At 39.3% G+C, this 17,398-nt stretch overlaps 2 protein-coding genes across 4 annotated transcripts in view; one reads left to right on the plus strand and one right to left on the minus strand.

Annotated features, from left to right (window-relative positions):
* Positions 1-15,155, plus strand: part of LOC126412111 (metaxin-1) — a 33,886-nt gene extending 18,731 nt beyond the window's left edge. Inside the window, exons 4-7 of one of the 2 annotated variants that reach the window (XM_050081543.1) lie at positions 11,359-11,524; positions 14,102-14,336; positions 14,412-14,550; positions 14,951-15,155. In XM_050081543.1, coding sequence (XP_049937500.1) covers positions 11,359-11,524; positions 14,102-14,336; positions 14,412-14,550; positions 14,951-14,954 — 544 coding nt within the window. In that variant the 3' untranslated portion in view covers positions 14,955-15,155. Of the gene's footprint in view, positions 1-11,358; positions 11,525-14,101; positions 14,337-14,411; positions 14,561-14,950 lie in introns of both variants that reach the window. The other variant, XM_050081542.1, reaches the window with a different exon arrangement.
* LOC126412110 (vacuolar protein sorting-associated protein 45) overlaps positions 12,988-17,398 on the minus strand; it is a 146,093-nt gene continuing 141,682 nt past the window's right edge. Inside the window, exons 12-14 of one of the 2 annotated variants that reach the window (XR_007575231.1) lie at positions 15,146-15,320; positions 13,363-13,438; positions 12,988-13,323 (exon numbers count right to left, since the gene is read on the minus strand). Coding sequence is in view for 1 of the 2 variants with exons in the window: in XM_050081540.1 (XP_049937497.1) it covers positions 15,158-15,320 (163 nt within the window). In the remaining variant the exon portion in view is untranslated. Of the gene's footprint in view, positions 13,439-15,145; positions 15,321-17,398 lie in introns of both variants that reach the window. The other variant, XM_050081540.1, reaches the window with a different exon arrangement.

The following is a 17,398-nucleotide window of genomic DNA, read 5'->3' on the forward strand; positions in this document are numbered from 1 at the left end:
ATGTGCACTAACTGAAGATTTACGGTTCTTGCTTTTATTTGTGTGATATGTGAATCTGGTGGGGGGGACATCTGTTTGCCCCACATAGAAATTTTCGCATTCACCATATTGGATTTTATAAATCTCTGATTGTGTAAATGGTTTTGTTATGTGTGATTATTACTCCTACTTTGTTGTTTGTGTGGAACCTGATTCGTACATTAGTTTTTACAAAAATTATCGTCTATTCTGTCTGATTTGGCACCATAATAAAGTACAGCAGTGTATTTCATTATTTCTGGTTCTGCTTCTAATGTTAATGTTATTTTTTATCTATATTGTTGCTTTTGTTATGTATTTTGACAGTATACATTTTGTCTACCTTATCAGCATTGTAGCCGTTATTTGGTGCCTTGTGTTTTAGTACACACAGTTGTTTGATAATTTTGTGCTGTTCTAGTGGGAAGTTAATGATTCTGTTGGTCATGCAATGAAAAAGGGTTTTCTTATTCTTTTCTGGGTGGCGTGAACTGTTATGGATTATGTTTTCGAAATATTAAGAATTTGTGGGTGGCTTTGTTATTCATCACCAAAACTAAACATTTGAGAGATTTGTTTTTCTAGTTGCATAGTAAAAAGAATTTTTGAATGTACACTGTTATATTGTGACAGCATCCTTCTGATTTCAGCAATTGTGCCATTGAAGAAAACAAAAGTATTGTCTACATGCCTTTTGTAATATCTTACCAGCAAATTTTTCAGAGAATTAGTTATCATATATGATTTATAAAAATGTGTGCCAGTATGTTAGTAATACAACTGCCATTGCAACACCATCTCGTTGTTAGTACATCTCATCTTGGAATTTAAAATAATTGAAAGGTAAGAGCTGTTGTAACAACTCAATAACGTCTTCAGTTTCGGCTGTTCATTTGTCAGTAGTTTCTACTATTGGCATGTTAGTGAGTGGATTTACTGTATCAAATCAGACAAATTTTCCTTGCATAGGTATGGCCATGTCTTTAATCTGGGTAGCTATGTCAATAGCATTTTTAACCATATAGTCTTATTTCAAAAGTGTAATATCTTTTTAAAAGTGTGTTAAGTTTCTTACTACAAAATTGGTTGTACCTACTGTTAATTCCACCAAAAATTGTTCTCATTAAATTGTATTTTGTTTTGTACGTGCTTGAAAGTGGCTTAAGGCCTAAATTGCAATCCCAAAATAAGATTTTAACAGCTGAAAGCAAAATGAAATCCTGTAAAAAAAATTATAGAGGCTGTGGCCCCTTACTACAAGAAAATAAATATAGTTATTGGTGGGAAGAATTTGGGGCAATCAGAAAACCTTTAAAAAAATTATAGAAGCTGTGGACTTGTACTACAAGAAAACAAATATTTGGAGGAAGAATTTGGGGGCATCAGATGCTGCATCAATAATCTGTGTGGTCACATAGCCATGTGTTATGAAAAGACAATCGTTGATACAGCGTGGCCCGGAAGTTTATGCAGTTTGGAAGATGGCAAATAAACATAGGAAAGAAGAGAAAGGACTGACACTGAGAAGAGTAATGCTATGGAGAATAGTAACAAAGGAAAACATAACAGGGTTGTGGCACGGAAGAATTGTCTTTATGAAAAATCAAAAATGGAAACTCCAAGTTGGAATATCAACTATGTATAGGTTAGACATTCAGTTGCAGACAGGCACAACTAGAGCACACTTACACATGAACTTTCTGCCACAGCCTTCATCATAAAAGGAAAAGGGAGGGAAGAACGGGTGCATCCACAGCTTGTGGTCGTGCGGTAGCGTTCTCGCTTCCCGTGCCCGGGTTCGATTCCCAGCGGGGTCAGGGATTTTCTCTGCCTAGTGATGACTGGGTGTTGTGTGATGTCCTTAGGTTAGTGAGGTTTAAGTAGTTCTAAGTTCTAGGAGACTGATGACCATAGATGTTAAGTCCCATAGTGCTCAGAGCCATTTGAACCATTTGAAGAACGGGTGCATTGGCAGAGGGTGGGTGGAGGCAGTCGGACGGATCAGGTGGAAACTGTTGGGTTGAGGGTGTGGGGACAGAATGTTACTGTAGGTTGGGGTCGGGATAATTTTCAAAGTGGAGAATGTGTTGTAAGGATAACTCCCTCTGTGCAGCTCAGAAAAGCTTATGGTGGAGGGGAGTATCCAGATGGCTGTGGTAGTGAAGCAGCCATTAAAATCAAGCATGTTATGTTCAGTGCATATTATGCCACAGGGTAGTCTACTTTGCTGTTGGCCATAGTTTGGCAGTGGCCATTCATCCTGGTAGACAGTTGGTTGGTAGTCATACCAATACAGAAAGCTGTGCAATAGTTGCAACAGAGGTGATATGTGACATGGCTGTTTTCACAGTGACCTGGCATCTGATGGGGTAGGCAAAGCCTGTTACAAGACTGGAGTAGGAAGTGCTGGGCAAGTGGATTGGCCAGATCTTGCACTTGGATCTTCCACAGGGACACCTTACCCAAAATCCTTCCCACCCCTCCTTAGTTGGTGTTCCATCATCCACCCAACCTCCACAACATTGACACTACAAAAAAGAACCTACTCAAAATTGAATAGATGAAACTGAAGAAATTATTGAGTTGCTACAACAGATCTTATCTTTCAATTATTTTAAATTCCAAAATGAGATATACCCATGACAAGATGGTGTTGTAATGGGCAGCTGTATTACTAGCACACTGGCAGATATTTTTATAAATCATATAGGAGAACCTATTCTCTGAATGATCCTTGTGCCAAGAGGTTGGGATTGGGAGTGGCATAGGGATGAACTACGATGTTGTGGAGGTTGGGTGGACAACAGGATACAAGTTTAGGAGGGGTGGGAAGGATCTTGGGTAGCATGCCCCTAATTTCAGGGCATGATATAGTAGGTCATAAAAGTCCTGGCAAATGATGGGAGTCAGTTCTAGTCCAGGGTGATATTGGACGATGAAGGGAGCACTCCTTTGTAGCTGGTTCTTGGGTGTGTGACCAGAAATGGTACAGGAGATCTTTTTGTGGACTAGATCTGAGGTATAGGGCCTGCCTGTGAAGGCCTTGGTGAGACCCTCAGTGTACTTGGCAAGGGAGTTTTTTTCACTGCTTATATGCTGTCCCCGGGGTGGCCAGGCTGTATGGGAGGGATTTTTTGGTGTGGAAGGGATGCTAGCTATCGTACTGTTTGTGGGCGTTGGGTTTAATGTGGACAAAGGTGTGTATGAAGCCATCATAGAAGAGGTGGTCAGCTTCCAGGAAGGTGGCACGCTGGGTTGAGGAGGACCAGGTGAAGCAGAAGTGATAGAAGAGTTGACATTGTGAAGGAATGAGGATTGGAAGGAATCGTCTACATGGCCCAAATGCAGGTTGGAAAAGGAGGGTGTCGTGTTGCCCGTAGCTGTGCCACAGATTTGTTTGTATACCTTCCCTTCAAAGGAGATGTAGTTGTGAGTTCATATAAAGTTAGTAGGGTGTATGAGGAATTAGGTAGTGGGTTTGGAGTCTGAAGGAAGTTGAGAAAAGTAGTGTTCATTAGTGATAAGACCATGGGCATGAGGGATGTTGGTGTATTTGGAGGTGGCATCAACAGTAATGAGTAGGGATCCAGGAGGTAAAGGACTCAGGTTGGTGGAGTGTCTTTGAAGGAATTGGTCGCTGTCTTTGATGTGGGAGGCTAGACTGAGGGCAGCTGATTGGAAGTATTGATCAATAAGTGCCAAAATTCTTTCAGCCACAATGGGGCTGCCAGGATTGTTGAGTTTTTGGATTTTGGGGAGCATATAGAAGATTGGTGTGTGGAGTGTCAGAGAGGTGAGAAGAGAAACGGATTCAAGGAAGAGGTTCCGGGAAGGGCCTAAGGCTTTAAGCAGGGACTGGAGGTTGTATTGGACTTCTGCAATGGAATCACTCCGGCAAAGTTTATAGATGGAGGAGGTCAGATAATTGGCTGAGGCCTGCCCAGGTAGTCACTGCGATTCATAACAATGGTCGAACCTTTGTCTGCGAGTAGGATGATTAGGTCAGGATTTGTTTCGAGGTTGTTTATGGCTTTCTTCTGCTGAAAGTTTGGTGCCCTGAGGAAGGAACCTGGGGAAGGATGATGAGACCGAGTTGGAGGGAAGGAATTCCTGGAAAGTGACCAGCGGGCATGAACTGGTGGTATGAACTGGGATAGGCAGGATTCAATGTTGGGATTAGGTTGGCTTTGGTTGGAGGAAGTGGTGGCAAAGAATTGTTTCCATTGCAGGGGTCGGGAGAAAGAGAGCAAGTCTTTGACATGTGTTGATTAATATGGATGTACACCTTAAGGTGAAGCCTTTGGTGGGACTGAAACTTCTGAGGGGCTGAGGTTAACAACAGGAATGTTTTAGCTCTGGATTTGGTGTAGTATTGGTAGGGACTTGCAGGGGATGTGACAAGTTCAAGGAGAAACATAGTGGGTTGGGTTGGGTAGTGATTTGATGCCCCAAGGTGGCAGTAGCATGTCACCAGTCGGCAGTAGCATGTCAATAGTTTGGATAATGTATCAAGGTGATGTCTGGAATTTTCCTCTTGATGCTGGAGAGCAAGTGATTCAGTTTCAGAGATGTAATGTATTTAGCAGAGATTGCACAAGAAGTTTCTTATGGAGGGAGCAGATGTGGTTTTGGGATGCGTGTGCCATGGAGATGTTTTTCGCAGTATCAGGTTTGTGAGGGCCAGGGAATAGTGGAAACTGAAAAGGTGGCGATCGTCATGAAACGAGGAGTAGGATCCAGAGAAAGGAATATTTATGGTTAGGCCTTGGGGGGGGGGGGGGGGCGGCATGGTTTACGCAGCATTTAAGAAACAGGATGTGAGACTGGGTTTTAGCCAGAGAAATGGATACTTTTCTGAGCTGTTCCAGAAAGATGGAGCAGGGGTACAGTGTGGCAAGGATGGCATAGGAGAAACAGGAATTATGCGGAAATGGACAAAATAAGGTGTTAAAAGGTTGCGAGGGGGGCTGGAGAAGAGGGAAAATATGTAAAGGCACGCAAAGATACTTCAAAATACACACAAAAAATGTGAGAAACTACATAAAATACCCACTTAATTATCAGCTCAGCTGACTTTGCTTAGTATTTCTCATTGACCCATCACTTTCAGAGACTATGCCTGTTGAGTTGTTAAACTTCAAGATGCCAGAAGAATGTTTTGCACATTATTACGTACTTATCCCTTACCTTACATTGAACCCAACACATTTTCTTCTTGGGTGTAGCACACTCTTCCTGTGGAAAAAAGAGTCATTGGAGATGTTCAACAAATAAAATTGGTCAGAGATGGTAAAAGAAACTACAGTTTTAACTTTCAGGGGAACTATCTCATCTCTTACCATTGTTGATAGAAGAAAATCATGGCGAATATAAATAAAGACAGCTAGACAAGGATTTGAACCCCATTCCTATTGAGTGCACATTGAGTGTCTTAGCCACTGGCCCATCTTGATTGATTGATTTTAACAGGAGAGCTAAAACAGCTTAGGTCTGACCTGCCACTGCCCACACTGAAACTAGGTTTATTGTGTGGTATCGCTCCCTGTATATCTAGTAAAGCCAACCACTGCCCTTACATAGTGCAAGGGAGTCCCTCTACCAGTTTTCTGTTACACACAATTTCTTCAGGTGTAGTTGTCCCGAAGATTCTGTATCTTTTACTCTCCAATGCCATGCATTCGAAGATAAGGTGTGATGCAGTTTCTTCACCCTCCTCACAGATCCTACATTTAGGGTCCTCTTCTGTTATACCTATTGTGTGTAGGTGTTTTTTGAAGTTCCCATGGCCGGTCCTCAGTCCAGTCATGAGTTTGATCTGTTTCTTGTTCAATCCCAGGATTACAGAGCTTCTTTTAAAACATGGCTTGGGCATCATTACCTTACCATATTTTTATTTATGGACCTTGGTCCAATAACCTACGTGCTGTTTCCTAAGCCAGTTCCGTAGTTCTAATTTGATCATAGCCTTGGTGATTGTCAAGACAGGTTCCAGAGTGGCCAGTGACCTACACTAGGTTCCCCTTATTGCTTCCCCCTAGCTCCACCAGAGTCCTGTGGCAATCTGCAACAATCTTAGATCTTGTTGCAGGAGCTGCCAATGATTTCAGGGATGCCTGGCTGTATGAATAGATGTAAATGCTATGGTCATTGTAGCACCTATGCATATTCTCCTCCACACATGTCCTGATTGCAGTAATTTCGGCTTGGAATACAGAGGCCAATTTCCCTAGAGAGATGATGCTCTCCAGTCTTGGCTGAAGCCCGTACAACCCTGCCCCAATGCCTTGATCTGTTTTTGACCCATCAGTGAACCAAATGATGTCCCCCGTACGATGTCGAACTGTTTTCTCCCACTGCTCCCTACTTCCAGTTATTATGTTGTAAGGCTTGTTGAAGCAGTCGGGAGTTATATAGTCGGCAGGCATTTCCCCAGCCATACCTATATTTACCTCACTCACTATGTTAGTGTGTGATTCTGGATATCTGAATGAGACCCAGTTTTGGCCAGTTTTAAGTCTGTGTGTCCCAGCTGCTGCCTCCATCTTAACCCAAAGGTGAAGTGGAGGCATATCCAGCATGGCTTCCATTCCAGCGGTTGGTGTGCTGCTAATTCCACCCGTTATGGCTAAGCAGGCCAATCTCTGCACCTTAGCAAGCTCTTTACGGCAAACCGCTGTTCTACCTTCTTCCACCACACTACGGCCCCATAGGAAACCCACTGTGGTGTATATCCAGTGCAAATCCCTGGCGCTTACTGGCCCATCTTACTTGGAAAATAAAGTGAAACAATTCTGTACTACAATATAGAGTTGTGAAATTGTCTATTTCACTCTTATCTTCAAATCTGGGCCCATCACTTTCTCTAATACATGAAGTGCTATTTCCAGATACTATTAAAGATTGTCATTGAAATCATGTATGTAATTAAAAGTGGGTGACACCTCCAGATGTTCTACTAAGTTCAGAAAACTGTGTACTGACACCAGTCTTAGGCTGCCTGCAGCTATTTCGAGTTTCAGTTGGTGCAGCTTTTAGTGGCATGATTTGGTGGAAGTGCTTCACACATCATAAAAAATGATTGTCAGTTCTTACCAATTGACTTCATGATGTCTCAAGTAGTAAAGGCTACAGCAATAAGACGCAAATAATGTTTATTGCATATTCAGATTTTGCTCACTGTGTGGTGATCTTCAGTGCTAAGAGAGATATACAGAACCAGTTACAACAAGGTACATGCATACCACTGGACCATTCGTTTCAAAGGTTGAGTTCACATTGAGGCCATTGTTCATAGTTAAAATACAGCTAGCTTCAGTGTATGCCATAACAGTCTACAGCGCCCTCTTTGCATGTAAATGTATTAACTTTATTGTACAATTTATTTGATTTACCATTTATAATTTTTTTTAAAATATATGTACATTAAACAAATAAGGTAACCAAAAATTGGTTAATGCTTTACAGAGTGGTAATTGTGTGAACTAACCAGTGGCATCGGTTATTGGTGCACACTTTCCAGTTGTTTAAAAAATACAAAACATCTTGATCAAAAGACCTAAGTTAGTATTTTTTTTAATTAAAACATTTACATACCGAGCACATTTTTAGGGATTGGAACACATTTGTAGGGATTGGAACAGTCAAGAGTGGCATTAATATTATCATACCAGCAGCGGTATGTCAAAAGAACCAGAAATCGTACTGCTTTGTAATGTCCTCGCTCATAGGTTTCACATAAAAATACATTGTAATTGACACAGTTTGGTTTTAAAAGAAACTTTCAGCTACATTGTGTAACACACAATATATTTGTCTCCAGAGACTTTGTACTCAATGTGATCTACAAGGAGTGTAATCACAACTAGGTCTTTTTGTCAGAGCAGTGTGCCTGTAGGGATCAGCCCAGAGTAGCTAAATACCAGTGATTTTTAAATTACCGAAACTGGGAGCTTCTCATGGTCACTTGCTCATTAAGCAGTGCCCTATGAAATGATACCTGATGGGAAAAGATTTCAAACTCCTCGAACAGGTCCCTTCTAATATAGATGGAGCATCCAAAAATACTGAAAATGTTCATGAAAATTTCTAACAATGGAAAATCCAGGATCAAATGTAACAATATTACAAAAAGGATAGTTGCTACTCACCACTGTCACGAAGTGAGCTTTCGGTCAACAAGTCCTTTGTCAAAGCCTGACAAAGGCCTTGTTGGCCAAAACCTCATTTTGTGACAGTCTTTTTGTTGTACCTATCTGTGACTCAGCATGTCTGCTATACGATGATTAGCAACTATCCTTTACATAATATTGTTACCTGAAAATTTCTAGTTAGATGATTGTGCAACATGTACAGTGGGGAAAAGAGAAGTGAAATGCTTGGAAGCCTTTGAAATATCGTTTTACAGTAGACTTTTGAAGATGAAATGAACTGATGAAGCAAGCAATGAAGATATCTTGCAATGAGTCAATGACAGACATGCTTAATAAAGAAAATAATGAATTGAGAGTGAGTTTCAACCCTAGTTGTTGCTAAAAAAACTAGCTAAAGGGATGGTAAAAAGAAATTATCTCAGGAGCTAATGCAGATACAGTATGAGTACATTTAGCAATTCGTTCATGGTGCAGGCTGTAGCAGTTGTGCTGAAATGAAGAAGACAATTGGCAGTTGACAGAAATGTGTTACTTCAGCAGATCAGTGTTATGGTTGATGATCAAAATAATGTGGAGACTAATATTTGTGGGGGCACTATTAAACGTTCTTGATTGAACAGATGTAGAATCCTAATTCAGGTAGTTGATGTGTTTATAAATGATTATTAGTATTGTAAACTCTAAATATCCAAGACTCCTTCAATGTTGTTGGAGCAGATCACTTTTGTTTTCCTGACTTGAGAGAGAGTAAATTTTGAAAAATAGTAAAATGTGCAGTGACATAATTGATTTATGTAACATAGTGCAATTTCTGATGTGGATATATAATCTCATACATGTGGGCAACGGGTTAGTGTGGCATTTGTTTCTTTCTGACGTGCATGCAGTAAATGCAGAAATGTGAACTACTGTATGGTGATGTTATTACAAAATGCATCCAAACAGGACCAACGTTCTGTTACTCTTTTCGTGGCTGCCAAAAGACAAACACCGGTAGACACCAATCAGAGAATGAAGAATGTATGTGGGGCAGCACGTCTTTCAAAAATCATTGTTGTGGAATGATGGTCATGATTTGACACAAGGCACCAGTCAATCTGGTAGGTCAACTTCATCTGTTATGGGCAATAACAAGCAGGCAGTTGATGATGTCATTAGCACAGACCAGCGCATAACCATTCGTGCTCTAGCAAATCATTGTAACATCAGCTTTGGTAGTGTGCAACACATTAAACAGCAAGGTTTAGGCTACTGTAAGGTCCAAGCCAGTGGATAGCCACATGTTGAATGCTGAACAAAAAGCAAAGCGGATTTCTGTTTGCCTGATGCATTTCAGTGTTGAATGGAACACTTTCCTTGAGCGTGTTGGTGCAGGCAACAAAAGCTGGTGTCATCCGTTTCCCTTTGTCCCAAGAAGTTCAAGAGCCAGCAATCCGCTGGAAAGATGATGTCCACCCTGTTCTTTGATTGCCAAGGCCCATTGCTTATTGATTTAAAGGAACCAGGTGTCTCCATCACTGGGGTAAGACACTGTGCGCAATGCTGGAAAAATTATGGTGTGCAATTTTGACAAAATATCAACAGCAACAAGGAGTGCTGTCATTGTATTGCATATGTTGTAATGCAGAAGTTGCACCAACTCAAGTGGGATACACTCGAGCACCCAACCTGTAGTTCGGATATTTCTTTATGTGATTATCACAACTTTGGTCCCTTATACGAGGTGTATGTGCCCCGGGACAACAGGGAAAAACCTGAGCGTTTTTAAGAAGCCCGATAATTTTCCATTGTTTTAGTTTTCAGTTAAATTTTTGTAATTTTGACTAGTAAGAAGTGATAATCTAACAAAGAATTTCACTTCAGCCCACTGCAGGATAATACTGCACAGTAAAATAGAAACGAGAGAATAACACCAAAATAAAACTTTAATTGCAAAGAAAATGCACCTTTTACAATAACAAACCACAGTGCACATACAATGTGTCTGTCTTGTGGGTTTTGTTTCTATGAGTGTGATTTTACAATTGTTTACATTCCTAACAGGTCATGGGAAAACTGTTGTGAATGGTGATTTGAGAAGCATTACTTTCAAAGTAAATCTCCTTTTACGCAAGATGAATTATGTTTTGTTGAGAATGGTTGATGAATTCCTTAATCACAGAGCATTACACTCTCATTCAGAACGTATACGGAGGACCAGCAACTTTCAGGGCCAGCAAATCAGCTATTTATGCTGTTACTTAAAATTTTACTGGCACATATTTGTGTGACATACCTTAAAGGGTAACACCCACTAAGAAAGGCTAAGTTTACAGGTTAGTTTCCTACATTTATTTTTGTTCTTTCATAGATTAAAAGTTATGCAATAATGATGGCCAAGAGAATAATCATCTTTCAAAAAGAAGTGCATAGTTAATTCTTGAGCAATTTCATGTGTAATTGACTTTTCCATAGAAAAGTCGAAGTGCTATACAGAACATGTATTCAGCCGGGTAGCCCACAAAATGTTCAGTGCACAGCAGTGAAATTTATAATTGTGCGTGTCAGAAATAGTCAACTGCTGCAATTTATGCGCAGGTGTGTTTTTCAGCTCTGAGAGAAAGCATAGTCATTTAACGAGGAAAAAAATGTGTTTTTACTAGGAGTCTATAGTGTATTTTCATCTGGGGAAAAGTGCATTTTTAGCCAATAAATCCTGGAAAAATTCGGGAATTTTGTTCTTGTGTACACCATGTTATAAAAAGCCTTGAAGGTTTGACAATTCCTGTTGAATGTGCTGCAAGCAGTTATGGACTTCTTCACGCAGCAGAACCCGGTGTTCTACAAAACAGGTATCTTCAACCTAGTGCATCAGTTGCCTCCAAACTCATGGCGATTTTGCCTGATTGGCGTTCCAATTCCGAACTGTACAGCCTTCGAACAGAAACTTTTTCATTGCCTCTTGTATTACAGCAGTTAGTCATTGTACTATCATTACTTTTTGGCACCTAGTTAATAACAATTCATGTATTATTTTCTTACAGTAGCTATCAATGTGTACTGACATTCAGGCACAATCTTTCAAAATTTCTGATTTTGATTTTCAATCTTAATAATAGTTGTTTGTATTGCCATTCCTTGCTGTAACTGATGACATTTAACAATGAAGTTACAGCTTCAGTTATATTTTTTAAATCCAATAATATTTCAGGTGGGTAGATGAAAAAAATTACATAGAATTAACAAGACCATGGTATTCAAAGGCACTTCCATTTCCTTACAACTATTACTACCCAGGAAAGTATGAGAAAGAGGCAAAAAACATGATGTCAGCTTTATTTGGAGAGGATGAAGAATTCTCTGCTCTGGAAGCAAATGTAAGTGTGCCTAAGAAAAGTTATTAAGTCAAAATTGTGGCGATCTGTATAGGCGGTGTTATTTCTTTGTCGCAGTTCTGGAGTCCTCAAAGGTCTTGGTCATATTTATTAACCCTTTTGTTGCTGTGGACCTGAATACACAAGCTGCTTTGTTTTCCTACAGTGCTATGGATGTCTGTATGTGTCCTAAGCTGATGACCTCTTTCTGCTGCAGACAGTCGACCTCCATAAACCCAGTAAAGATAAAAGTTTCGATTATTTATCATACAACATATGTGCTTCATTACCTGCAATCATTCGCAAAGAACCTTGGTTCGATATGTTGAATTGTTCACAAGATATGACGAGTGTTACGATCACGTTTCATGATGCGCAAGGACGCAAAAGAGCGATTGTGTGCAAACGTCCATCAGGTATAAAACCTCATAACTTGAGACCAAAATGAGATCTTTCTGTTCTCAATTTTTGTATTTTATGTATATTTCATTTCCTGCGATTTATGAGCTAAAATAAACCATGCACAATGTTTATGCAATGCTTTTTATGCCTGCAAACCTTCAAAAATTTTTGCAATATTTTACTTAATTTGATGCAGTGCAGTACGTCTGACAGATAACAAAAAGAAATTCAGTTCTTTATGTAGTGAAGATAGCAGGCTGTAAGATGTGCAAAAATCAAATTTTTAAATTTATCTTTTCATATCAGCTGGAACTCAGTCTCGCAGCACAGGCACCAGCTTTTGTCAAGCAGTACAGCCATATTACATCTGTGGAAGCGAAAGGGTTAATAAGTTTAAATTTTTGACAACTCTATGAAACCACACTTGTGTAGGATTGTGAGGTAGTTAGAATATCTTTATTGTTTGATAAGAGATTATACTGTGCTCCATCTTTTGAACTATTCTTTAAACTTCCATTTGCTTACCATCAAATATTTATATGATCCCATTCCTTCTAGGGCTTAACAGGGGTAACTGAGCACTATGGGACTTAACATCGGAGGTCATCAGTCCCCTAAACATAACATAGGAAATGTGTTTATGGAATTTTTCAGTACAGAAAAATATGTAGTATTTGGCACTTAGATTATGGGGAACATCCAATATGACTGTGGCTTTGGTCTTACATTTTGTTATTTTTAGACCTTTTTGTACAAAAAGGTAGGCTCTCACAATCACAGCAAAAAGCTCTCTGAACACACGCAGTTGTGGCACTGGATGATCTCTTGTGACTGGCTTAACTCAGAACAAAAGTAAAATACCTGGGGCCATGTAAGGAGGTCCACTCACTATCAGTAGTCTAGTAAGACAAAGCCGCTTATGTAAATGCAGCTTAATGGTTCTTAAAACGTTCATTATGAGTACTTTGCAGTTCACACTTAAGGTGTCTGGTGAAGGGGAGGGTTCATTGAACAATCTTCAGACTATTTCTCTAACAGTATGTGGAACAAAATGAACACTTAAATTTATGGCAGTACAGTTTCAACAACTTTTATTTTGGTAATTTACATTTAGTCCTTAAGTATATTTTACAAGAGATTGTAACAGAAATATCAGACTCAAAACAAAATGCAAATGAATTGTTTAACTTTCTGTTCAGAAAAATCAAGGCATACCAAGTCCCCAGCTTGCATGTTAGGTGTATATTCAATCAAATAGCAGCTAGGGTGTTCACAATAATTTCAGCACTTTCCATGATTGCCTGTCCTGCTCCTCACATTTGACATTCTTCTCCCCTCCCACAACATAATCCTTTCGTATTGATCAATCATCCATAAAATATACCACCTTCACTTGCTTCAGCACTGAGTGTCTTGTCAACATCTCAATCACTTGCTTAATTCTTTTGTACATTTATCGGTTTTCCCTGCAAGTTAATTAGCCAGAGGCATGTTAGCTTTTAGATTGAGTTTCACCTGAAATGGAGAGATAAGTTGTGAATAATATACCATTACTCGAAGCATAATTCAAATGCAGTCAGATATAATTTATTTTGTGCATACTGTGCATGGTTTTAGATTTACAAATTTCTAAGTTGTCACTTGAGACATGCTTGTAATAAAAATAAATAAATGGTTGGAGATACTGCACTGTTATAAAGATGTGTATTGCATTCTTAAAAGTGACAGTAGTAAAATAGAGCGATGACAAAACACTGCTAATCATTCATTTGATGAGATGTGAGAGAGACACATTGGACCATGAATAAGCTGCTTCTTAAGTAGAGTTAGGGGTACAAATAGTTACAGATACGTAATTTTTGAAGATATTTATATTGTAGTGTGTAGCAACTGGCTAATGAAATTGTTACTCTTAAATATTCCTCTCTAAAACAAGAAACAAGTTTACTAGTATGTAAGACTTTCTTTAAATTTGACATGAGTCGTAGAGCTTAAAGTCTCAAAAGTAAAAGAACCATTCGTATACATTGCGTGATTTGACTAATTTTACAAATGACTATTTAAATTTCTCTTTTTTATTATGAAATTAAAAGACCCAGGCCGTTTAACTGTAGTAACTCAGTTTCTCTTTATGTATATGGTACAACAAATTAATACATTGGTTTCGATCTGCCACAGGTCTATAGTGAAGGAGAAAAGTGTTTGAATGACCTATCTACACGACTTGGTGAAAATGATTTCTTCTTTGGGTCTCATCCAACATCATTAGATGCAAAAGTGTATGCATATTTAGCACCTCTCTTAAAAGCACCATTTCCTAATGCTGCTCTTCAGAATCATTTGAAAGCATGTGACAATTTGCTCAAATTTGTTGTCAGAGTGTCACATAGGTATTTCCCTAAAGCAGTACAAGGTAAGAAACTGTCTTCAGCAGACTGTGTGTGTGTGTCTACGTTGTACATAAACTACATAATGTTATTTATTTTAGATTATGAAATGAAGAAGCTTTCTGAGAATAATGAGAGAGCCGCCAGTAAGGAAAGTGACTTTCCTAATAAAAGGAGGAATCAGATACTAGCTGGACTCTTTGCAACTGTGGCAATGACTGGCTATGCACTATCTACAGGGTTAGTTGGGGTATGTTCCTAATTTTTTTTCCATCTGCTTAGGAACATCATTGGTAAATTGAATTGTACCTGTTACATTCTCAGTTTTATATAACCACCTGACAAAATTTTTAATGAATAGCAGAATACCTGCATTGAATTTCACAAGTAACATTTCTCTAGTCTTAAATTTCAGATTTTCCATCTCACAGATGGGATCTCTGAAGAAGAAGAATGATGCATTTTGTTGCTGTGTTGAAGACAGGTTTAAATTGATTAGTTATTGCTTTGGAAGTAGAAAACAACATTAACACACTACCTTTCCCCTCATCCATATCCTTAAAAGGATAACTGTTTTGAAATTCATAATTCACCAATTGTGTGTTATGATCTTGACAAATACTAATGTTTCTTTCCCTAGGTGAAGTTGAAAGATGACGACGATGATGACTCAGAAGAACTTGCAGAGTATCAAGACTTATTTGAGAATTCTGAAAATACTGACAGTTAGTAATGCAAAGGAATTTTTGTGAACATATTGTGGTGCTGTTAAACAAGCCTTGTACAATGTTTGTATGGCAAATGTTATTTATTTTAGTATATAATATACTTGTACCTCAGCAGCATTTTAACGTGTTGCGGCTTTCACTTCTTCGAGGAAACTACGGGAGTTATGTATTGTAGTTCCTCCTAGAACTATCCTCACTCCCAAATTTTTGTTCAGCTGATACACAGTCAAAGACTCTTCATACGTGGCACCACCAACTATGAAGACTATAATGTCCTGTGGCCTGCAAAAATGTCAACATTGTTTTAGCAAGCGTTTATTAATATCTTAACACTAAGAAATGTGTCAGCACTGCAGAAAGTCAAAAACTGAACAGTTATGAGCACGAGGTCTTTAAATCACATTTCCTCAGCAGTGTTGCTTAAATAACCCCTTTCCTTGAAGTGCAGTGCTTCAACTGTTAAATATTTGTAAATAAACATAAATTAAATTATTTCAAATGACATGTTTTGACATATGTGAAGACACCACCTTCCTTTGGTCACCGGTGTTGAAATAATAGGTCTGAGAGTGCGTTTTAGTTTGTAAACAATTACAAATTCTCAGAGCAGTGAAACACCATCATTAAAAAGGTAATGCACTACCAGAAAGCTAAACAAATTCTTTCTACTGCAAATAACTGTACATCTTGCAGTGTTGTATTTGACAATCTTTGCAATCTTACACTCGTTGCCCCAAAGTATTAGTTGCATTCTTTTCTTATCTAGAGTAGGATTTGTAGCTTGGTGCATTCCTTCCAACACTGCTTTCTGTAAACCCTACTGAAGGACAGCCTTCAGAGATATGGAACTAGTCATGTCACATTTTGGTATAAGCAGGCTACATCGAATTATTGCTTGTGCTGATTTACTAACATGGTAACTATAAGAAGTATTTGTACAGCTTTACACAGAACACTGGAGTTTACATCCAAGTCACAATATTTTGATAAATTATAGGTGGGGCTAATTTTAATGTCTAAGTAGTTTCAGTTGTCTGCCAGAAATCTCTTACTGACTTTTGTACCTTCATATAACACTCAGTTCTAAACCCTACATAGGGGATAATGTGTATGTAAATTATTTCTCGTATTGTGGTTGTGAATTGCACTCTTTTACCGTAGTTGTACTGCCCTGGAATATATGCTAGCAATACCACCTGCAGGCATGTACAATAACAAACCAGCCAGAACTTACATACATGTTGGTGTTACATCTGTTTACTATCCATTTGGATGCAAGAGAACTTCACACATAGGGCACTGGCCATTGATGCTTACTTACAGTATTTCTAGTTTTATTTGTTTGGAACTACACTGAAGTGCCAAAGAAATTAGAATGCTGTTTGATCAGTTACTGCTGCTACAATGGCAGGTTATCAAGATTTGAGTGAGTTTGAACACGGTGCTATAGTCTGCATATAAGTGATGGGACACAGCATCTCCGAGGTAGTGGGGATTTTCCCGTACGACAGTTTCAAAAGAGTACCGTGAACAGCAGGAATCCATTTAAATATCAAATCTCTGACATAGCTGTGGCCGGAAAAACAGCCTGAAAGAACGGGAACTACGACTGAAGAGAATCATTTAACATGACAGAAGTGCAAACCTTCCACAAACTGCTGAGTCATCAACAAGTGTCAGCACATGTGAACCACTCAAACAAACATCACTGTCATGGCTACTGGAACCGAAGGCCTACTAGTACCCTTGATGAGTGTGTGGCACACAGCTTTACACCTCGCCTGGGCCCATCAACACTGACACTGGACTTTTCATGACAGGAAACATGTTGCCTGGTCGGATGAGTCTCGTTTCAAATTGTATCGAGCGGATGAATGTGTACGGGTATGAACACAACCCCATGGACCCTGCATGGTGTGGGGTGTGTGCAGTTAAAGTGATATGGGGCACCTGATATGTCTAGATATGACTGACAGGTGACATGTACGTAAGAATCCTGTCTGATCACCTGCATCCATTCATGTCCACTGTGCATTCCGATCGACTTTGGCAATTCCAGCAGGACAATGCGACACCCACATGTCCAGAATTGCTACCGAGTGGCTCCAGGAACATTCTTCTGTGTTTAAACACTTACATTGGGCACCAAACTCCCCAGACATGAACTTTATTGAGCATATCTGGGCTGCCTTGCAATGTCCTATTCAGAAGAGATCTCCACCCCTTCTTGCTCTTGCTGATTGACGGACAGCCCTGCAGGATTCATGATTCCCTCCAGCACTACTTCATAGTCAAGTCCATGTCACGTTGTGTTCTGGCACTATTGCGTGCTCACAGGGGTAAGATTATGAGTTTGGTTT

This window comes from Schistocerca serialis, chromosome 7 (assembly GCF_023864345.2).
Source record: "Schistocerca serialis cubense isolate TAMUIC-IGC-003099 chromosome 7, iqSchSeri2.2, whole genome shotgun sequence".
In the NCBI taxonomy this organism is placed as follows: Eukaryota; Metazoa; Arthropoda; class Insecta; order Orthoptera; family Acrididae; genus Schistocerca; species Schistocerca serialis.